This window comes from Mustela erminea, chromosome 8 (assembly GCF_009829155.1).
Source record: "Mustela erminea isolate mMusErm1 chromosome 8, mMusErm1.Pri, whole genome shotgun sequence".
In the NCBI taxonomy this organism is placed as follows: domain Eukaryota; kingdom Metazoa; phylum Chordata; class Mammalia; order Carnivora; family Mustelidae; genus Mustela; species Mustela erminea.
This window is the reverse complement of record NC_045621.1, coordinates 46,560,978-46,584,664: the sequence shown is the minus strand read 5'-3', so window position 1 is coordinate 46,584,664 and position 23,687 is coordinate 46,560,978. Positions and strand designations below refer to the sequence as shown.

At 43.3% G+C, this 23,687-nt stretch overlaps 1 protein-coding gene across 1 annotated transcript in view; it reads right to left on the bottom strand.

Annotated features, from left to right (window-relative positions):
* The window catches only part of FARP2 (FERM, ARH/RhoGEF and pleckstrin domain protein 2), a 113,558-nt gene that overhangs the window by 55,126 nt on the left and 34,745 nt on the right, over positions 1-23,687 (bottom strand). Inside the window, exons 3-6 of the mRNA XM_032355477.1 lie at positions 5,312-5,416; positions 4,332-4,374; positions 3,150-3,228; positions 803-900 (exon numbers count right to left, since the gene is read on the bottom strand). Of these exons, the coding sequence (XP_032211368.1) occupies positions 803-900; positions 3,150-3,228; positions 4,332-4,374; positions 5,312-5,416 (325 nt within the window). The remainder of the gene's footprint in view (positions 1-802; positions 901-3,149; positions 3,229-4,331; positions 4,375-5,311; positions 5,417-23,687) is intronic.

The following is a 23,687-nucleotide window of genomic DNA, read 5'->3' as shown; positions in this document are numbered from 1 at the left end:
TGATCTTGAGGCTACTCATGTTTCAAGAATCATAGTTAAGCCCAATTACCTTAAACGAGCTGCTTTTTTTGTTTTGTTTTGAGACAGCCTCAAATTCACAGCAAGGTGCACGCACAGTGTCCAGCAGGTCAGGGACCAGGACACAAGTGCCCAGCGGCACAGCGCCCGCCTCAAAATGGGACAGGAAGTCCTGGGCTCAAACTTTCAGACATGTTATTCGGCACCGGGGGAACTCCAGCCTAGCAGCGGCGTGCTTCCCTCCTCCTCCTCTGTCAGCTGAGGGCTCCATAAAGCTCCAGCAAGGCACAGGCTGCTTTCATAACCTCTTCCTACGCCATAATTCTCCCTGTTCTTCTGAGCCATCCCTTGCTCTGTGTGACATACTGAGAAATGTGTTCTTTCTTCTCAGGGTTTGATACCTAACTCATCACCAGAGGGGCTGTGACGTTCATGCCAGAGAGGTCTCTTTCCAGGGATGCTTAGGGTCAGGGCTGCCATTTGGCTCCTAGACTGAACACTGATGGGAAAATGCAAGAAGGCACAAAGGAGAGACATTTCCAAAGACCCTGTGTGGCTGCAGACCTTGGCCTTGAGCCTTTCTTTCTGGGTGGGGACTGCCTCAAGAACCTCCACTTCGTAGATGTTAATCTCCAGCTTATCAGAGGAAATGGGCAAATTAAAGGCCTGGTCTTCCTCACACTCACGAACCTTAAGGTGTTTCAGGCGCCAGTGGTCAAGAGCGCTGTGCATTTCAGGCCTTGGACGTGGCTGGTGCCTTTGCCCAGGGCAGGGAGATACTCACCCTGCAGAAGGTGGGATGCCAGGAGGGCAGCCGTGGTGTCTGTGCAGGGCAGACGCTCCTCCAGGAGGTCTCTCTTAAGTTGCAAGGCAAACAGGTATCTAGGAGTTCAAAACAGCACAAATGTCAACTCCAAAGGCCCTGGCATGTACCCCCATATCTGCATCACAGGAGAGCACAGAGCCCCAGGAAACAGCAGCAACCAGGGACATCAGAGCAGACCGTGAGCAAAGGCAAAGTGACAGGAGGCCCTTCGCAGGCGGCGGCTCAGTGGACGGGGTCACGCGCAGCAGACTGCACACACAGAAGCTCTCAGACGCTCGCCTTCCAAACGCACCACACCTTTAAGGGGAAGCTCACAAGTTCTCATTACTTCAGTTACACACACAAAACTGTGCTCAACAATTCTGCTGTGAAAGAGGAAAAATATCCAATTAAGATATGACTTTAAATGCGGCTCTAAGAGCTGTAGACAGATTGAAGATATTTGGTCTTGGCTAGAATCAGAGAAACAGGCACTCCTGAATGGTAAGAATGTAACTAGAGAAGACAATTTGAATATATTCAGTATATTCATATATTCATTTATTCCATCAACAAATAATTGCTGAGCAAGTATTACAGTCCAGGTACTAATCCTGGAGGTGGAAGTACAATGCAAGACAAACTGTCTCCTTATTGGAATTTATACTCGAGAGTGAGTTTACAATTTAAATGTGCCCACCCTTGAACTCAGCAGTTTCACCTTTATGAAACTTTCCTGGAGATATATTTTTCAGAGTTTACAAAGATATGTGGGCAAGGCTGTTTACTTGCAGTGATACAGCAAAGAAACACTGGAAATCGGGGCACCTGGGTGGCTCAGTGGATTAAGCCTCTGCCATCAGCTCAGGTCATGATCTCAGGGTCCTGGGGTCAAGCCCCACATCGGGCTCTCTGCTCAGCAGGGAGCCAGCTTCCTCCTCTCTCTTTCTCTCTGCCTGCCTCTCTGCCTACTTGTGATCTCTGTCTGTCAAATAAATAAATAAAATCTTTAAAAAAATTAAAAAAAAAAAAGAAAAAAGAAACACTGGAAATCATCTAATTGCATGGATAGGAAAAGAGTTCAATAACACAGACTGTAGCCACTCGCACTGCTGTGGAAAGACATCCATGACAGACTACAACATGTGAGTAGAAAACAAAACAAGAAACAACAAACCTAAAGTACTCTGCGTGCACTGATACCGCTTTGTAAAGTATTGTTTTTAAAGACCCACGTCCACTTGTATATCCTATGAACCCATCTGGAAGGCACACCTCAAGCGGTACTACTTCTGGGGACAGTGCCGTGGGCAGAGAGCAAGGACTACATTCACTTTCTACATAGCTTTACTGTGAAGTTTCTCTTCTTTTATCATGAACAGTAAATTTTTCTTATAAATAGAAAAAAAGGAACTTCTGAATAAACATACCTTGGCCCCAGGACCCAGAATTAGGTAACACTTCCTATTCCTTGTTACTTGTATATATATATATTTAAAAGTTATTCCCTCAAAGAAGATGTTTGGTAAATGTCAGGTACATAATACACTATGAAGGTGAGCTCTGTGTTCACTCTTAAAAACACTTTTTGCTATTCTTGGGGTTCAGTCTTGTTATCCATCAAATGAGGGGCTGGACTAATTGGATCCCAACATTTCCCTGAGGCTGACAGTCTGTGATTTTGTGATGTTACAAGGCTCTATAAAAATGTTCTAAGGAGAGGTTCATAAGAGCGCAGAAATCCATATTTAGTCAGAAGAGCTGTTACTACTACAATGATATCATAGCTCTCTTTTATCTTACATCTGCTCTTGGGTTTTGAGTTGGTACATAAAACACAAGGAAAAAAGCTTCCATAATCTGTTACCAAGATAAAACAACTGTAAACATTTTCTTTCACTTACTTCTGCCATAAAAGAAATCACCTCAACTATTTCTGCTCCATATATTCATAAAGACTTCTCCCAGCTGAGTGTACTTTGTACATTTATGATGAGTGAGACTCCTCAGAACCCACACACAGGCACAAACCTGTGCTCAGCGGGAGATTATCACTTTCACAGTACACTAACACATAACCCCCATCTTCATCCCCAAATTTTACCATAAACCCTTTTCTAAGCTCTGTTGGCATTTGTGTTTGTGCAAGGGTTAACTACTTCTTTTAATGCCACATGTGGGTCACAGCTTCTATGTGTGTGTTGTAGCTCCATTCATTCTGGGAACACAGAGATCCTGAACCCCTGATGAGCCAGGTGACACAGGAGACACAGGTGAATTCTAGACCCTGCTGGCGACAGCTGTGTTTCAGAAGGGGCTACTGCACCTTGTATATTCTTCCTGCAACTGACCCGGATCAGGTGGGAAAAATTTCACTGCTAGGCGAAGCAACGCGTTCTTTGGCCCTGTGAAAAGAAACACTTACTTAAAAAAAAATTTTTTTTTTAAAGATTTTATGTATTTGTCAGAGAGAGAGAGAGAGAGCACAAGCGAGCTCGAGAGCGCATAAGTAGGTGGAGGGGCAGGCAGAAGGAAAGGGAGAAGCAGACTCCCTGCTGAGCAAGAAGCCTGATGCCAGGCTCCAGCCCAGAGTCCTGGGATCACCACCTGAGCCAAAGGCAGACCTTCACTGTGAGCCAAGTGAGCCACCCAGGCGTCCCTGTAAGGAAATATATTAAACTTCACAAGTAAAGTCAATCCCACTCTTTTCTGAAATCTTTATATACTTAGTGAAAGAAAAATGTCATCACTCATTACACTAAACCAGAACAACCGGATTGCAGGAAAGAAAAAGCAGAAGGTGTTAGCTTATCTGAGCATCTTAGCTTTACTGAAATTTTATAATAACACAGCTCTGTAATTTTCACCAAGCAGAAAAGAGAAGGTGTCGTGCTACAGGGCCACGATGACCTAAATGGCCTTAGGTCACCAGTGACTAATGAAGCTACTGGCACTCATCCTTCTCTCTCACATGGGACCAGATTGCAGGTGAATCTGGACCCTGGGAGAGCACCCTGTAACTAAGAGGCATTACTATGCATCCCAAATTTTTAAATTTAGCAGAGACTAACTAAAATAATGTTTATAATTACAAAACAGTATAAACTATTTTATTAAAAATGTAAGTAAATTGTGTGTCAACTATACTCAAAAAATAAACTTTTAAAAACTGTTAAAAAAATTAAGAAGCTAATTAACGAAGAACCTTAATGCTTTTTATAACTTGGGGGGAGAAACTGCCTACTTATTTTTGCATACTGGCCAAAATTAAAGTGACCCATCCAAGAGCATGTCCTGTCACCGCTGCATTTGAGAACCACTGACTGTCCCCAGCTGCCGTAGGCTGAGACTAAGCAGCATAATGACCTCCAAGTTCACGTGCTGTTGGCGAAAAGCCCACTGCTCCCCAGGGTGCTGACAGTGAATATCTGAACATACAATGTGAACAGTCAAGAAAAAAAGCATCTTAAATGAACAGAATCTTAAAGAGTTTTTAAAAATGACTTACTTCGTACTTGCCTAATGATGGGCTTCATAGGTTCCAGCCAAATCTAAAAAGGATTTAAGAAAAGAGATCAAATCCATTCAACAATTTCTCTATTTAATAACAATGTTCCAAAATACCGAACTGTTTCTAACTAGGAGACATATTTAAGGCTCTGCTCGTACACTAGTCAAATCCTGACAGAATACCCAGGAGGGGCACAGGAGCGCCTGCTTCGAAAAGTGTGGGAGGAGGACGAGACGCCACACAGGCCGGAACCCCTGCACTCCGTCACGTGCACACTGTAGCTACACACAGCATGGGTACCAACCATTATTTTGGGGGGGGTATCTGTTAGGGCCAAACAAATCTTTGGTACAAAGTGCACCTGTAAACAACTAATGAACAAGAATGCCACTGCATGAAGGAGTGAGCAGAGCTCTGTAATGCTGGCATGCTTCCTGAATAGGCTGAGTTTGGTTTCTTGTTTTGTTTTTTAAGTAGACTCCACACCCAGCAAGGAACCCAATGCGGGGCTTGAACTCACAACCATGAAATCAAGACTTGAGCTGAAATCAAGAGTCGGACACTTAATGGACTGAGCCACCCAGGGGCCCGATTATGGTTTCTTTAAAATAGTTCTACCTGTAAATATTAAAGTTCCACACTTTTCAAGGTTCATCTGTCATGTCACATGAGGGATAACCAACGGATTTAATAGAAGTTTGTTCAAAATGATTATCATGCAGATGTCTAAGCGGTTGTTCTGGATTTCCTGGGCACATGTATTGGTGGGGAGAAGAAATTTAAGGAGGATGGGAACTTGGCTTAGCTAAAAGGCAATCACAGTCTGAGTCTGCACAGTACAGCTGGTAACAGCAACGTGACAGAGGATGGTGCTTATCACTGCAGCAGGTCCTCAAGAGCTCTCTGCGGTCACGTGCACAGTCAGCACCCCTAACTCCCCGAGAGCCCATCTGCAAGAATAAGGCAAGGACACATACCCAGTAGGACCGGGGGTGCTGAAACTCCAGCCCGAAGTAATCACACTCCGTCAGGTTCAAGCGCCTCCATACCTGAGTCAGCAACATCTGGCCGTCGCGCTTAGGCTGTGAGGGGCAGGGAGGGGAACACAGGAGGGTGAGGGCCTTCCCTTGACACAGGTGTGTGAAACGCCATGCTGTGACCTGGCCTCCCCCATGTTAAACTCCATCCTACCGAACTCCTGGCTTCACTCTACCTTCTGTAAGGTTTACAAACCATCACAAAGCAAATAAAAGAGCCCAAGGCTCTTTGTGCTCAGAAACTGATACCAGTATAAAGCGAGACAATTCCTTCAGTCTTGTGTTCTCAGTTGTGTCTGTAGCCATTTTTCTTTGTAACTTGGGGCATTTTCAGAACACAGAACCCATTTTCAGCCTCAGAAAACATCTGAACAAACAATTTGATATTTACTAAAAAGGTGGGTCTCATACTCCCATGTTTGCACAAGATCCAAGTATTATTTGGTAACAACATTAGCAAGAACACGGACTGTTTAAACACGAGATGGCAATCAGCTCTCCATTTATTTTTAAAAATTTTAAAAAATATTTTATGTATTTATTTGACACACAGAGAGAGATCAAAAGCAGGCAGAGAGGGGGAAGCAGGCTCTGGGTGAGCAGAGAGCCTGGTGCGGGACTCAATCACAGGACCCTGAGATCACAACTCAAGCAGAAGGCAGAGGCCCAACCCACTGGGCCACCTATGCGCCCCAACTCTCCATTTAGAAGAAGAATAGAATTAGATCTCTGGTCTGAGCTGCTCACAGAAAAAATTCCAGTGGACTGAAGAATAGAAAAAAACAGAGAATAATATTTCTCCAGTCTTCAGGTAAGTTAAGTTTTCCTCAGTATAGCATAAAGACAGATCTGATTAAATGAAGATGAAAAACTTCTAAACAGAGAAACAGTGAACAAAGTTACAATTTATTTTATTTTATATTTTTTAAAAAGATTCTATTTATTTTGAGAGACAGAGATCACAAGTAGGCAGAGAGGCAGGCAGAGAGAGAAGGGGAAGCAGGCTCCTAGCTGAGCAGAGAGCCTGATGCGGGGCTCAATCCCAGGACCCTGGGATCATGACCCGAGCCGAAGGCAGAGGCTTTAACCCACTGAGCCACCCAGGCGCCCCACAAAGTTACAATTTAGAGTCATACTGAAACAAATTATAATTTATTTTTCGTATTGCTCTTATGAATTGGATAAAGACATATAAATGGCTTTTAGGCACAGAAAAAGGTACTCAAGCCCTCTAATAAGGAAATAAATTAAAACAGCAAGGTGTCTTTTTTCCCTATCTCAGAGGCCTGGGAGAGCGACATGGTGCGGCTGCGGCAAGACAGCCATGTCACATACCACCAGGCGAACCCCGATCGATCCTATCTTCTGGGAGAATTTGGAAACACCTCCACAATTAAAGTATACACACACATCTTTGCTCCAGCAATTCTACTTCTAGAACTTTCTCCTGCAGATACTCTCACACAACTGCACTCACACTGCATTTGCCATTTAGTACTGAGGGGAGGTGGTGGGTGGGACTAGTGCTCTCACTTTTACCTTGCTGACTAAATTCTCTAATGTATAAATTTTTCATCAATGGCATCTGTCATTCCCCCCTCCTTTTTTCTTTATTTCTTTTCAGTGTTCCAAAATTCATTGTTTATGCAACAAACCCAATGCTCCACGCAATATGCGCCCTCCTTAATACCCACCACCAGGCTCACCCACCCCCCACCTCCTCCCCTCAAAAACCCTCAGTTTGTTTCTCAGAGTCCACAATCTCTAATGGTTCGTCTCCCTCTCCACTTTTCCCCCAACTCTCTTCTCCTCTCCATCTCCCCATGTCCTCCATGTTATTCCTATGCTCCACAAGTAAGCAAAACTATATGATAATTGTCTCTGGTTGACTTATTTCACTCAGCATAATCTATTCCAGTCCCATCCATGTTGATACAAAAGTTGAGTATTCATCCTTTCTGATGGAGGCATAATACTCCATAGTATATATGGACCACATCTTTATACATTCGTCTGTTGAAGGGCATCTTGGTTCTTTGTCAGTTTGGTGACTGTGGCCATTGCTGCTATGAACACAGGGGTACAGATGGCCCTTCTTTTCACTACATCTGTATCTTTGGGGTAAATACCCAATAGTGCAATTGCAGGGTCATAGGGAAGCTCTATTTTTAGTTTCTTAAGGAATATCCACACTGTTTTCCAAAATGGCTGTACCAACTTGCACTCCCACAACAGTTTGAGAGGGTTCCCCTTTCTCCACATCCTCTCCAACGCTTGTTCTTTACTATCTTGCTAATTTTGGCCATTCTAACTGGTGTAAGGTGGTATCTCAATGTGGTTTTGATCTGAATCTCCCTGATGGTAATGATGATGAACATTTTTTCATGTGCCTGTTAGCCATTTTTAAATCTTCTTTGGAGAAGTGTCTGTTCATGTCTTCTGCCCATTTTTTGCTTGTGATTATCTGTTTTGTGTGTTTTGAGTTTGAGGAGTTCTTTATAAATCTTGGATATCAGCCCTTTGTACTGTCATTTGTGAATATCTTCGCCCATTCCATGGGTTGCCTTTGTTTTACTGACTGTTTCCTTTGTGTGCAGAAGCTTGTGATCTTGATGAAGTCCCAAAAGTTCATTTTCCCTTTTGTTTTCTTTGCCTTTGGAGACATGCCTTGAAAGAAGCTGCTGTGGCTGATGTTGAAGAGGTTGCTGCCTATGTTCTCCTCTAGGATTCTGATGGTTCTTGCCTCATGTTGAGGTCTTTTATCCATTTCGAGTTTATCTTTGTGTATGGTGTAAGAGAATGGTTGAGTTTTATTCTTCTACACATAGCTTCCAATTCTCCCAGCACCATTTATTGAAGAGACTGTCTTTTTTCCACTATATTATTTTTTCCTGCTTTATTGAAGATTATTTGACCATAAAGCTGAGCGTCCATATCTGGGCTCTCTACTCTGTTCCACTGGTCTATGTGTCTGTTTTTGTGCTAGTACCATGCTGTCTTGATGATCACAGCTTTTCAGTAAAGCTTAAAATCAGACAACATGATGCCCCCAGTTTTGTTTTTCTTTTTCAATATTTACTTAGCAATTCAGGGTCTCTTCTAGTTCCATGCAAATTTTAGGATTGTTTGTTCCAGTTCTTTGAAAAATGCTGGTGAAATTTTGATTGGAATGGCACTGAAAGTATAGATTGCTCTAAGCAGTATAGACATTTTAACAATGTTTATTCTTCTGATCCATGAGCATGGAATGGTCTTCCATCTTTTTGTGTCTTCTTCAATTTCTTTCATGAGTGTTCTGTAGTTTCTTGAGATCCTTTACCTCTTTGGTTAGGTTTATTCCCAGGTATCTTAAGAGTTCTTGTAATTTCCATTTCTGTATTTTCACTGTTAGTGTATAAGAAAGCAATTGATTTCTGTACATTGATTTTGTAACCTGCCACATTACTGAACTGCTGTATGAGTTCTAGTAGTTTGGGGGTAGAATATTTTGGGTCTTCCATATAAAGTATCACGTCATCTGGGAAGAGAGAGAGTTTGACTTCTTCATTGTCAATTTGAATGCCTTTTATTTCTTTTTGTGGTCTGACTGCTGTTACTAGGACTTCTAGTACTATGTTGAACAAGAGTGGCAGAGAGAGATCACAAGCAGGCAGAGAGGCAGGCAGAGAGAGAGAGAGAGAGGAGGAAGCAGGCTCCCTGCCAAGCAGAGCCCGATGTGGGACTCGATCCCAGGATCCTGAGATCATGACCTGAGCCAAAGGCAGAGGCTTAACACACTGAGCCACCCAGGCACCCAGGACACTACATCATTCTTAAAGGGTCTATCCACCAAGAAGATCTAACAATTGTAAATATTTATGCCCCCAATACGGGAGCAGCCAACTACATAAGACAACTGTTAATCAAGATAAAGAGTCATATTAATATGAATACATTAATAGTAGGGGATCTTAAAATGCCACTCTCAGTAACAGATCATCCAAGCAGGAAATCAATAAAGAAACAAGAGTATTGAATGACATATTGGACCAGATGGATCTCATAGATATACACAGAACATTCCATCCTGAAACAACAGAATACTCATCCTTCTCGAGTGTATGTGGAACTTTCTCCAGAACAGACCACATACTGAATGAAAAATCAGGATGCAACTGATACCAAAAGATTGAGATTATTCCCTGCATATTCTTGGATGACAATGCTTTGAAACTAGAACTCAACCACAAGAAAAAGTTTGGAAGGAATTCAAACACCTGGAAGCTAAAGACCACCTTGCTTAAGAATGTTCAGATCAACCAGGAAATCAAAGAAGAACTTAAACAATTCATGGAAACCAATGAGAATGGAGACAGTTCAGTCCAATACCTATGGGATACAGCAAGGTGGTCCTAAGGGGGAAATACATAACCATCCAAGCCTCCCTCAAAAATATTGAAAATTTCAGAATATACCAGCTCTCTTTATACCTTAAAGAACTGGAGAATCAACAACAAATTATGCCGACCCCACACACAAGAAGGGAAATAATCAAGATTAGAGCAAAGATCAATGAGGCAGAAACTAGAGATACAGTAGAACACAACAATGAAACTGAAGCTGGTTTTTTGAAAGAATCAATAAGATTGATAAACCATTGGCCAAACCAATCCAAAAGAAAAGAGAGAGGACTTAAATTAATAAATTTTGAATGAAAAGGGAGAGATCAGGACTAACATCAAAGAAATAGAAACAATCATTAGAAATTATTATCGACAGTTATATCGACAGTTAAGCAACCTAGAAGAAATGGATGCATTCCTATAAATGTATAAACTTTCAAAACTGAATCAGGAAGAAATTGGCAACCTGAATAGACCGATATCTAGTAACGAGATTGAAGCAGGGATCAAAAACCTCCCAAAAGAGCCCAGGACTTGATGGATTCCCTGGGGAATTCTACCAAATTTTCTTTCTTTCTTTCTTTTTTTTTTTTTTTAAGATTTTATTTATTTATTTGACAGACAGAGATCACAAGTAGGCAGAGAGGCAGGCAGAGAAAGAGAGAGAGAGGGAAGCAGGCTCCCTGCTGAGCAGAAAGCCCGATGCGGGGCTCGATCCCAGGACCCTGAGATCATGACCCGAGCCAAAGGCAGTGGCCCAACCCACTGAGCCACCCAGGCGCCCCTCTACCAAACTTTCAAAGAAGAAATAATACCTATTCTCCTGAAGCTGTTTCAAAAAATAGAAACAGAAGGAAAACTTTCAGACTCTTTCTATGAAGCCAGCATTACCCTTATCCCCAAACAAGGCAAAGACCCCCACCAAAAAGAAGAATTTCAGACCAATATCCCTAATGAATATGGATGCCAAGATTCTCAAGAAGATCCTAGCTAATAGGATCCAACAGTACATTAAAAAGATTATCCACCATGACCAGGTGGGATTTATCCATGGGATGCAAGGGTGGTTCAACATTCACAAATCAATCAATGTGACAGAACAAATCATAAAAGAGAGAGAACTACATGGTCCTCTCCACTGATGCAGAAAAAGCATTTGACAAGATATAGCATCCATTCCTGATTAAAGCGATTCAAAGTATAGGGATAGCGGGAACATTCCCCAACTTCATAAAATCTATCTATGGAAAACCCACAGCAACTACCATTCTCAATGGGGAAAGCTGACAGCCTTCCCACTGAGATCACCCGTCATTTTAAAAAAGATTTTATTTATTTAGTTGACAGCGAGAGAGACACAGGTAGCGACAGAGATAGGACAGGTAGCGAGAGAGAGAGAGAACATGAGCTGGGAGCCCGACACTGGTCTTGATCCCAGGACCCTGGGATCATGACCTGAGCTGAAGGCAGATGCTTACCGGACTGAGCCACCCAGATGCCCCAAGCATCTGTCATTTTTGCAATGAGAAAATAACATAGGTAAGTGGGAAGAAAGGCAAATCTGCATCATCCCAAAGGACATCATGTTCCTTCAAGTTTAACCAGTAGACTCTCTCACTAAACACAAGAAGTGTTTACACCCCTAAAATGAGAATTCTTATGTGAAAATGCAAAAATCTGCACTGCACTGTGACACAGAAGCATGCAGTGAATCACAACATAACACACACCTCATGGGAATGGAAAGGTGGGCTGCAAAGGGGTCCTTCACTGACAGTGCACCTCAGAGAGCACAGAAGAGCAAGTTCTTTGGACGTAAGGACCATAATGCCACCTCTTACACGGATCAAGACAGGGCTCACTCTGGGGTGATGGGTGCCACAGAGGCATGCCAGTGCCTGCATGCCCCCTGTGCTCCCGCAGAAAATGTGCCCACACCAGGGCCTCTTGGACGGACATACAGTCAGATCCCTTGGTGGTGAGCTGGTCATCACTCCGTGGAAATCATGAAGTCTGCTACAGCTCCTCGAACACTAACCAGTCCCCCCAGGAAGCTCTCCCACAGCCGTCTGCCCTCCTCCAGGACTGGAGGGGCGTGCAGGCAGGGAGCCCTACAGGAGGGAACGCCCTCACAGGTCAGTGTGCACGGCCCCACATGACTTGGCTTCACCCGTCCGGGGCAACCTGGATGTCCCGCTGCTCCTCACAGGGAGACACCCTCTCCCCCTCTGTCGGTCTCCGGCAGACCCTCTGAGAACCTGAGGAGTTCGTTACCTCAAGGGTAAGGTTCCTCAAATTCAGTCAGCTCCACTTATGCACCACACCCCTTGGCACTTATCCCCAGCACCGCACTTACGGCATTGTTGATCACCCATCTGTTTGGGGGCATTCCTACTACAAGATGGTCAGAGACTGTGTGACCCATCCTTGAATCTCCAGGCCCAGCACACAACAGGTGCATCCCCGACAGACTGGAAACAGCCACATTTGCTCTGCCATGCTGCAGCTCTCCCCTCTCCTCTCTTAGCGGCACGGCCATCCTATGTGGCACAGTGGTGGGGTGAACAGCCCTCCCCAAGCCCTCTACCCACAGTTATGCAGCCTGGGCTTGTTCCAGGAGGCCGGCCCAACTGACTGAGGGAGGCCAGCATGCATCAGGTGTGCAGTCACATAGGAGCACATTTACGACGCACCAGTGTCCAAACCCAGAACAGGGTTTTTAAATCTGGGCATAAAAATACATTTAATTACCCATGTTTCTGTTTTAATATACACACATATACACACACGTATCCATACACACATATACATATCTATGTGGGTTTAACTCCTGGACTGGAGTAAATTTTACCAAGGAAAAAAGCCTTTCCCAGTCAAATATCCTATGTTTAGTCAAAGAAAAGGAACTTTGTATTCTGTGTCACCTGAAATACATACTGAACTCCTATAACAACCAGGAGAATCAGGTGTTTCCACAAATCACATAGGGACAGCATTTCCAAAGTTATTTAAATTGGTCTGATACACGGTAGGTGGTGGTAGTGGTCTCTTCTAAATGTCTTTCTTGGGGAACAGCCCCCAAACTCCATACAAGCACACAGACAACCCTGAGAGAAAAAGTCCAAGTCATAGGTATCAGTGAAAATATCCTGAGTAAGGGATCCCTGGGTGGGTCAGTCGGTTGAGCGTCTGACTCTAGGTTTCGGCTCAGGTGGTAATCTCAGGGACCTGAGACAGAGCCCCATGTTGGGCTGCATGCTGGGCGTGAAGTCTGCCTAAGGTTCTTTCTCTTCCTGTGCACTCTCCCCACTCCTCTCAAGTTAAAAAAAAAATCCTGAGTAAAATACTAGCAAACATAATCCACCAACAACTCAAAGATTAATGTACCATAACCAAGTAAAATTAATTAAAAAACAGGATAATTCAATACAGTATCAGCATATTTATCACTATATCATATCAGTAGATGTGTCAGAAAAAAAATCCTAGGATTATTCCCAGAATCTGAGAAGGCATCTGATACAATTCAATTATTCCTCTTGATATAAATTCTTTTTTAAAAAAGTAAAAAATTATTTTTACTTATTTGAGAAAGAGAAAGAGAGAGAGAGTGCACAGCAGGAGAGGGAGAAGCAGACTCCCCACTGAGCAAGGGGCCCAACACTGGCTCAATCCCAGGACCCTGGGATCATGACGTGAGCCAAAGGCAGATGCTCAACCCAGATGCTCTTGATACAAATTCTTTTTAAAGAAATAGATTTATTTATTTGACAGAGAGAGAGAGAGAGAGAGAGAGTGAGCGAGCACAAGCAAAGGGAGTGGCAGGCAAACGGAGAAGGGGAAGCAGATTCCCTGCTGAGTAGGGCGCTTGGTACGGCTCCATACCAGGACCCTGGGATCATGACCTGAGCCGAAGACAGACGCTTAATGATGGAGCCACCCAGGGGCCCCCTTGATATAAATTCTTAATAAAATAGGAAGAAAAAGTGATTCTTTAACATTTAACAAGACAAGGAGGACACTCTCAACAGCACACTCAATCACTACTATGTGACACCAACATCAAAATAGAGAAATGAAAGGTAAAAAATCAGAAGAGGGGTGCCTGGGTAGCTCAGTGGGTTAAACCTCTGCCTTCGTCCCACCCCTACCACCTGCCTCTCTGCCTACTTGTGATCTCTGTCTGTCCAAAAAAAAAAAAAAAAATCAGAAGGGATGCAAAACTATTATTATTTGTAGGTATGATAATTTACTTTGAAAACCCAGGAACATCTATGAGAAAACTATTATGAAAAACATGGACTTCAGTTAGGTGGTGGGGGAGAAATTTCTATACATACATCCAAACAGCTTTCACCCATACACAATTAACCACCATTTTCACGACAGAAAGGAAGAACCACATTTGTAACAGCCACAAAAGAGTTGAAGTGTCTTGGAATAAACTTAACAAAAGAAAGCTTCATGGAGAATGTTTTATGAGAGAAAAAGGGGACTGCAGAAGGGGCGTGAAGAGGTGCAGGGCCCACGGTTTTCTTGACCACAAACAGCCTTCACAGGATATTTGTGCTCTTTGAATTCAGCCAGATCCCACGCTGTCCTAATACAAGGATTAAAAGGGTTCTCCGAGGAACATGATAGACTAATTCTACAGTTGGGATTTTCTTTTAAATGCAAGCATGCCAATGAAAAAGAAAACTAGGTGAGGACTAGCCTTACCAGATATTCAATTTGGTGAAAACCACAGGAATTAAAATGTTTGGTTCTGGTGCCTGTCCACATAGAGAAATAACTAGAACAGATTAGGAGATAAAGAAATATACCCAAATATATAGAGTACTGGAGGCCTGATAAACATGGTGTCTCAGGTCAGTCAGCTGGGGGAGCAGGTCATTCAGTGGGAGGAGCATACATTATTCAGCAAATGCCACTTGGTGTCCCTCCGGAAAAAAACAAGGTTGTACCCTTACCTCATGTAATAATTTCAAGATGAATAAAACATCTAAAGACAAAAACATCCACTCATCAAAGTCCTGCAATGAGACCGTTTTGTTTCATACTCTCTGTGGTGAAAAGCTGTGTTCAGGACACACCATAAGTTTAGCACCCTAACAAGGGGCTTGAGAAATGGGGGACAGCAAGTAAAGTGTGTGCACAAGAAGCTGTTACAGGTGCCCAGATGGCTGGGGACAGTGAGTTGGAGCTCCACAGTGGACAGAGTGCTGACTTAAAAATAAAGTCCTGGGCACCTGGGTGGCTCAGTGGGTTAAGCCACTGCCTTTGGCTCAGGTCATGATCCCGGAGTCCTGGGATCGAGCCCCGCATCAGGCTTCCCTTGCTCTGCAGGGTGCCTGCTTCTCCCCTCCCTCTGCCTCTCCCCCTGCTTGTGTGCGTTCTCTCTCTCTCTCTCTCTCTGTCAAATAAATAAATAAAATTTAAAAAATATATAGTACTAAGGAATACTTATCTTAAGGGGACTGAGCTGGGTGGCTCAGCTGGTTATGTGGCCACCCAGCTCTTGAGTTTGCCTAGGTCATGGTCTCGGGTTCCTGGGATAGAGCCCTACATCAGGGGCCTTGCTCAGCAGGGACTCTTTCTGAGGATTCTCTCTCTCTCTCCCATCATCCCTTTCCCCAACTCACAGTGGTGTGTGTGTGTGTGTGTGTCTCATATAAATAATCTTAAGAAAAAAAAAAAAATCTTGGGGCGCCTGGGTGGCTCAGTCAGTTATGTGTCTGCCTTTGGCTCAGGTCATGATCCCAAGATCCTAGGATTGAGTCCTGCATCAGGCTCCCTGCTCAGTGGGGAGCCTGCTTCTCCCTCTCCTTCTGTCTGCCACTGTGCCTACTTGAGCTCTCTTTCTCTGTGTCAAAGAAATAAATCAAATCTTAAAAAACCCCAACAAATAAAAAACCCCCAATCTAGGGGCGCCTGGGTGGCTCAGTGGGTTAAAGCCTCTGCCTTTGGCTCAGGTCGTAATCCCAGGGTCCTGGGATAGAGCCCTGCATCGGGCTCTCTGCTCAGTGGGGAACCTGATTCTCTCTCTCTCTCTCTCTCTGCCTGCCTCTCTGCCTACTTGTGTTCTATGTCTGTCAAATAAATGAATAAAATCTTAAAAACAAACAAACAAACAAACAAACCCCAATCTTAAAAGAAAAAGAAAAAAGAAAAAAGACAAGAAAAGAAACTGCTGTCAAGTCAAAGACACATGGGGAGGCAACAGCTCATGTCACAGCAAAGTGCAAATTTCTTTAAAACAAACTGACTGCATGGGCACCTGAGTGGTACAGTCAGTTAAGCACCTGCCTTCGGCTCAGGTCAGGATCCTGGGGTCCTGGAATCAGGCCCCACACTGGGCTCCCTGCTCAGGAGGGAGTCTGCTTCTCCACCTGCCCCTCCTCCCTGCTTGTGCTCTCTCTCTCAAACAACAAATAAAATCTTAAGAAAAAAGTAAAACACACCAGATTGAAAACATCAGTAAGTAAAAAGATTATGAAGTGATGAGAACAATGGGCAAAAGCAGAGACCTAAGGGACACCTGCACACGCAGAGAGGCTCGATGCGACTCCTGAGCAGAGAGGCATGGGTTTGAATGAGGCGGAGGCTCCACTGTGGGGTTGATCAGGGCGCCAGAACTCAGAGTCTGACACGCTGTGTGAGCAAGCTCGGGCCAAGCACTCCCACACGGGGCTGTGGGCAAACCGCTGCCCCCGACGCTGTGCGAGCCTGGCTGCAGCTACCTCTAAAATCTAAATGTCCACACCATTCTCCAAAAAATCCCAGTCTGGGAAGAATTTCAGAAGTGCAAACCCATGCATATAAAACAGTATTTGTTACAATAATGCTTCTAATAGCAAATGACTAAACTACCCTAAATCTACCCCAACAGGACAGGTCAATAAACTATGGCATAACCAGGGTCATGCGGAAATGGAAAGACCCCCAAGATACAGTGCTGAGGGAACAAAGCAAGTTGCAGGGCCGTGCCTATGCCACAGTCCATGTGGGGAGCGCACATATAGATGTAAATACGCAGACACACATATATGTAGGAAAATGCTCTGGAAGGAGCGCAGTAACCAGGAGTGGTGGTTGTTTGCAGAGAACTAAACTTTGTGACTGCGTACCCTTCTATACTTTTTGAAATTTGTATCATGAGCATGTACCAACCTATTTTTTAAAAAGTCTATGTGATTTTTTTTAAAAATTAAAAAGTAAGGCTCAATATGGGTCAGGGAGGTGGGCTGTTTGCACATAGGGGCCAAGTGCAGGATACTGAAGCCCAGATGGGGCAACTGGTCACTCCTTAGTGCAGTGGTGTGTCAGAGTGGAGGGAGGTAATGTCTGCAGAAGACGGCAGCCCACAGTAGGATGGAGAGCAGCAACAGGGACTATGTCTACGTGGGAGGATGGCCTGGCATAGAGCGCCACAGGCCCTGGCTCTGTGCCCTGACAGGTCCTGGGAGCAGCAAGACTCAGAAGGTCAGGAGCATACCTCAAACACAGATCTTCCTTGGAGAAAGGGCCAATGCCAGGTTGGGGGCAGAAAGAGAGCAGGATGAACCCAGAGTGAACACTGCCAGAAACAGGATGAACTGAAATTGTACACTATGTCAGAGAATGCAGTGAGGCCCAGCATCCCATCTGTGCCATCCCTCTATCTTAGTTCATCCAGACTGCTATCCCAGACTGTGTGGCTAAAACAATATACAATGATTTCTCAGGCTGTGGAAGCTGGGAGGCCAAGATCAAGGCACTGGCAAATTGGGTGTCTGGCGGAGGCCCGCTTTCAGCTTCCATAATGGCTTTCAGCTGTGTCCTCACATGATGGAAGGGGCTGAGAACTCTGAGCTTTCTCTTTTAGGGGTACTAATCCCATTTAGGAGGGCTCCACCTTCATGATCTAATTTCCTCCCAAAGACCCTACCTCCAAATACCATCACAGTGGGGGTCAGGTTTCAACATATGGATTTTGGTGGACACAAATGTTCAGTAGGTAACATGCTGCCAAAGGCGCACGGCCTGGATCGCATCATGGGGAAACAGCAGAGTCCACCGGAGACTCACCTACAAATTACCTGCTGTGAACCTCAAAGTGTCCGGGTTGTGAAAGTCACACAAGCTGGAGAACAGAGAGGGGACTGTACACAGGGTCATTTGTTAAAAAGGACACTAGTGGGACTGGTGGGGGAACCTGAATGGGGCCTGGGGACCTGAGGGTAGCAAGGGATTCACAGTAATTTTCTGAATCCCAATGATGAAGAACCTCCTTGTTTGTAGGAAATACACTTGAAGTATAAGAGTGCTGGGGCAACTTGCTCTCAAATAATTCAGGAAAGGAAAAATCTTTGTACCATGTGCCTTTTTTCAAAGTTTGAGACTGCTCCAAAATAGAAGCCTCAAAAATAAAAAAAATACAGAAATTCAGCTAGCAGCTGAAAACAAAAGAATCTAAATTATACTATCAGATTTAATAAATGAAATTAGCAAGGTCACAGAATGTAAAGTCAATGCGCAAAAAGCAATTCTATTTCTATAAATTGATAATAAACAACTAGATAATGAAATCTAGGACATGCCATCTATGGTGAAAAGACAGAGAAGTCTGCTATACTGAAAATTAAAAAACATTGCTGAGAAAAGCTAAAGAAGACCTAACCATCTGGTGGGATATGCTCGATATTCTCCCATCTACGAACACAGCATATCCCTCCATACAAGACATCAGTGCTCCCCACGGGATCCACACATTCAATGCCATTCCAATCAAAATCCCAGCAGTCTGCGTTCACAGAAACTGACAAGCAGATTAAAAAGCAATATAAATACCAAAGCCTGGTAAGCAAAGACAATCTTAAAGAAGAGCAAAGTTGGAGGACTTAGACTGTCAGATATCAGGACTTATTCTAAAGCTATAGTAATTAAGACAGTATGGTATCAGTGCAAAAACAGAACTGTGGAGCACATAAGAGCCAAGAAACAGAGCCCCACAGTCACCTGACTTACAATAAAGGAACCCATGTGATTCAGTGCAGGAAGGATGGTCTTTCAAACAACTGGAGCCGAGGGAAGTGAGTAACTGTACGGGAAAAAAACAAACATCAACCCCTACCTCACACCATACACAAATATTAATTCATGGCTCTGTGCCCATGATTCATTAAAACATGAATCATGGAGAGGCAAACCTTAATAAAGCTTGGGGTAAGCATCATCTGCTCCTAAAATCCAGAAATGGACCATCAGGTGGAGTGCAGGACCCATACCCACTGTACATTCCCAAGGTAGCAAAGGGAAAGAGAGTTTCTGAACTCTATACTGGAAAGGTCTTACAGATAGTGGAAGCACTGGCATCGTCAACAGATAAAACAGAAGAAAACTGCCTTCACAACCCACTTCCCACTGAGGTAAGCAGTCACTCAAATTAGAACTGTGTTTCAAACACTAGACTGGAGAAGAAACATCATTAAAAACATAATATACAAAATATAGGTTAAAAACCAAAATTTTTTGTTCAGAGTTTCCATTTTCCAGTTGGCCGCAGTGTTATAGTTCTTCTCCAAGTTTAGACATAAAGCATATTGTTAAAAATTTACATAGACAAAAGTACCATTAAAGATTTTGTCTGGATGGAAATGGGCTACAAAAATCTCAGCTAACAAAGTACTTCTTTATTCTTTGTCTTGAGCACTGTGGGAAAATTCTGGAAAAAGCTTGAGTTAGTCCTTCGACTTGTTTGTTTCATATGCCCATTTACAGTTCATTTGCTAAATTATAATTCCTCCATCTACCCAGATGCCTACTCCTATTATACAATTCATAGCTCTGTAATTTCGTTACTTAAAATCTGTGTCTAATAATTGTGTCTAAAAATTTCCTTTTATAATATTATGTTGTATAATGAAAATAATCTTGAGAGCTCACAAGGAACTGTAGCTACATTCATTCTAGATTCTTTGAAAGGTCACCAACATTTTTGATAGGCATTTAATTCCCACTCTGGCACACTTTCAAGTCTCAGGCTCTCACATATCCCCAAAAATGCTATGCACCAGAGATCAACCCAAACTGCACTGAAAGCCATAAGGACTTGTGTTGAATTTGAGAGCCTAAAGATATAACTGCCATTTCTGCTTATCAGAGAGGGGATTTTATATCCTGAAAGGAGAAATGTATCCCTATGCATTCAGTGTTCTCAGACTGAAAAGAGTATCTTGCACAAATTATAGGACACAGGCATAACATGAGAGCTTATTTATTGATGGATCCATTGGTACTCAGTTCTTTCTACAACAGTTTTTCTTACTCAAGGACACAGGACAATTTAAAATTCCCAAATTTGAACCTATTAACAGGGGTGAGCTACGTATCCATTTATTGCTTCTCTCCTCCAAATCTACCCTTTATTGCCTTGCTTTGTGATCCTGGGCAGGCCCCGAGAGACAACTCTTTTTTACAAGCTGCCTTGTCAGGAAAGTGTGCTGGGGGATACAAGAAGGAGGTTCTCTCCCTGACCCTAGGGCTTTGGGCTTTCTTGCTGCTATGCCCAGCAGGTAGCTTCCTTGCTAGCTGTGTGCAGAAGACTCCACGGCTGCACCTTCTTGGGATCCCCTTCCACTCCAGTCTTGCTGGGGGCAGTGTGCTTCCTTCCAGCCCATTCCGGGACACCTTAGCCAGTGCCTCCACCATCTGTAAGTCTGGACTTTGGCCTTGGGGGAAGAGACCTTTTCCAAGATTGCACTCGTAGCTGTTCACACCAACTCCTAGTCTGCATTCTTCAGGATTCCCTCTTCCTCTTAGTAGTTCAGCCCTGTCACTAGTTAATAATCACTGCTATCACATTTCCCAGCTCACATTACTGGTGTAGGCCATGAATAATTCAGCAGGGAGACCCTGGAAAATGCCCGTGGTTGGCACAGCCTTAACATCTTTTGCCTGGAAAGAAGAGATCTCATACTGGAGGCAAAAAAGTCCAATCTACAGTGGCCCTCTGGTAATCTGTCCAAGCTCAAGCTGTCGTTAGCAACCGACCGCCCTGTCATGGTAGTGGAAGCTCAGCAGGACCAGGTAAGGCTTAACAGGGCAAGAGTCATAATTAAACTGTGGTTCACTTAGGTACTGTCCCACTAGTTCCCTACTTATATCCCCAAATTTTGTCAGGAAAAAAACAGCAACAACAACTGTGCCTTCAAGTGGATCTTACAGATGGGGGAAGGTGGTTTCAGCCTGAGAACACAGAATCAGTAGCACACTTCTTTAATTATTTTTATTAACATATAATGTATTATTTGCCCCAGGGATACAGGTCTGTGAATCGTCAGACTTACACATTTCACAGCACTCACCATAGCACATACCCTCCCCAATGCCTATCACCCAACCACCCTCTCAGTAGCACTCTTCTTAACAGAGGAAGCAATGGAGTGCACCAAGGGGACCAAGACACCAGCACAGAAGGGGATAAATGTGAGACTCTCCCATTATGGGGAAGGACTGCTAAAGTCTCCTCACATCAGAGCCAGGGCACCTCGAAAAGGATACACGTCAAGTGAATGAGGGCCAGCCTCATGAATTCACTGCTTCCCCGCCACATCTGTACACAGTGTATGTTACATATCAGCAGCCAAAGAAGAAACGTGCTACTTCTGATGAGTTTTAGAAGTTGGACCATCAATCCATTAATTATTTTTTAATTCCTGTCTTTAACTTAGCATTAGGGAAAAATCAAAGGAAAGGAAGGGTATCTTAGGTTGGCAGTCAGCCTCTTGAGTAATTCCTTTCTTTCTTCCTCATCAACAGAAGGTTTCTGGGTGGCTTGCCTGTCCTTACTTGTGTGTACTTGTAAAAACTCATACACATAGAGGAAACCTGTCTGTCAGCGTGTCCTACCCACTCACCCAGCCAGGATCTTGGTCCCTCCCATGGCCTCACAGCCGGGCAACTGTCATTTTCAGAAAGGAAGCCCACCTGGGAAAATCAACTTGTGGCTACTCCAAAGGTCAGTGAAAACAATACTGATCAGTCTGGAACCTCACTTGCAAATACACATAGACAACCAAGAGTGAGCAGACCCTGAGAACCAAACCTCTGAAATAAAGATATCAACCTCAAAAGCTGAGAAACTGATCCCAGTGAAGAGAGATAGTGGAGTGTACCAAAGAAAATGCAGTAAAAAAAATTAAGGTCCTCCAAAAGGTCAATGTAATAGGTCACAGCATTCACGCAATGAGCAGACTTTGGGGAAAAGAGAAGCAACTAATGAACTAAAAGGGGACATAAAAAGATAACTGCAGAAACAAAACCTCAACAGGAGGCCTGAATAACAAAATGAATAAAGTATGAATTTGAACCAGTGCTGTGAAAAACAGATAAACTTCTGGAGATAGAAGCAATGAGAGAAAAGTTTGAATTCAGAAATGTGTCTGAGAGGGATTTCAGGATGGAGATGGGAAAGAGTACAAGGGGTGTGGTCATGCTGCAACAATCCAGAAAATATTCGGTGGCTTATCTTTTGAAGATGGTAGTGTAAGTTGTCATTTCTTCTATCTCTTGCTAGAATCATTCAAAATCAACAAAGAAAATAAGAAACAAAAGTATAAACTCCATTTTTAGCAAAACTAGGAAAACTGCTAAATCCTGAATCAAAAAACTTGGTGGGAAGAGTGTCACTAGCCACAGAGCCAGAGCCAGAGGGTGTTGGCATATATGGGAAGGCATAAACAAGATGCCAAGAAGCAGATTTCAGCAGAAGCCTCAAAGAGCACTGATCAACAGTGAAAGGTAGAACCTGGGGAGGAAAACCTAAATCACTTGTTTGCAAAAAGGAGGGATAAGAGGTACTGGTAGCAGAGTCCAATCTTTGGCCTGTCTGGCCTACAGGAGCACAGGAGGCGGAACCAAATAAGAAATCAGAAGTAAGTTGCACGAGTGGGATACAGTGTAAAAGCCTACACTGTGAAATACTCCACTGCCAGCTACTCCCACTGGCTGAGAAGTAAAGACAAAACTAACACACAAACCTCAGATCACTGGATAAATTTTATGGATGGCTATAACCCGCCATCCATACAAGACCTCCTGAAAATAGCCATCTAGGAACCACTTATTATCCCCCAAATGGATAGTCAAATTAGAACCAACTGTACAAATATTCAAAGATATTCAAGAAGGAGAAAAGAAACAAAATATGAAACAAGTAAGAAGAGCACTCAACAGAAAAACGCTGACTCTTAGCAGATAAAGCTGTGACCAAAACTTCATCATGAAATTCATGATGAAAGCAACTACCTCTGTAAGTCAAGAGCACAAAGCAGAGATGAAAGAGCTCTAGAGAAGATAACATCCACCAGAGAAAAAGGATCACTTGGGTGACAGTTCCTTTGCACCTGTTTTCTGGCTGTGTGACTTTGGGCAATATTTTAACTTGGGTCACTTATCTTTATTGAGTTTTAAGTAATTATAAATTCCTTCTCAGATACAGAATTTGCAAATATTTTCTCCATTCTTTTTACTTTCTTAATAGTGCTATTTCTAGTACAAATTTTTTTGTATGTTTTGATGAAGTCCAATTTATCCACTTTTTTACTTTGTTATTTCTGGTTTTGGTATCATACCTAAGAAACCATCATCTGGCCTGAGTTGGTGAAAATTTACTCCTAGGTTTTCCTCTAATACTTTCATAGTTTTAGCTCAACATTTAGATTACAGATCCACTCTGAGTTAGTTTTTGTGTGCGCTGTTAGGTAGGGTTTAGCTTCATTCTCATCCATTTATAGAAGACTATTCATTCCCTCTAGAACCTGCTTAGCACTCTTTTTATGGTATTTTCTTGAACTGACCTTAAATGTAAGGACATATTATTTCTGGACTTTCAATTCTATTCCATTAATATTTATGTCTATAATTATGTCAGTAATACTATGAACTGATCACTG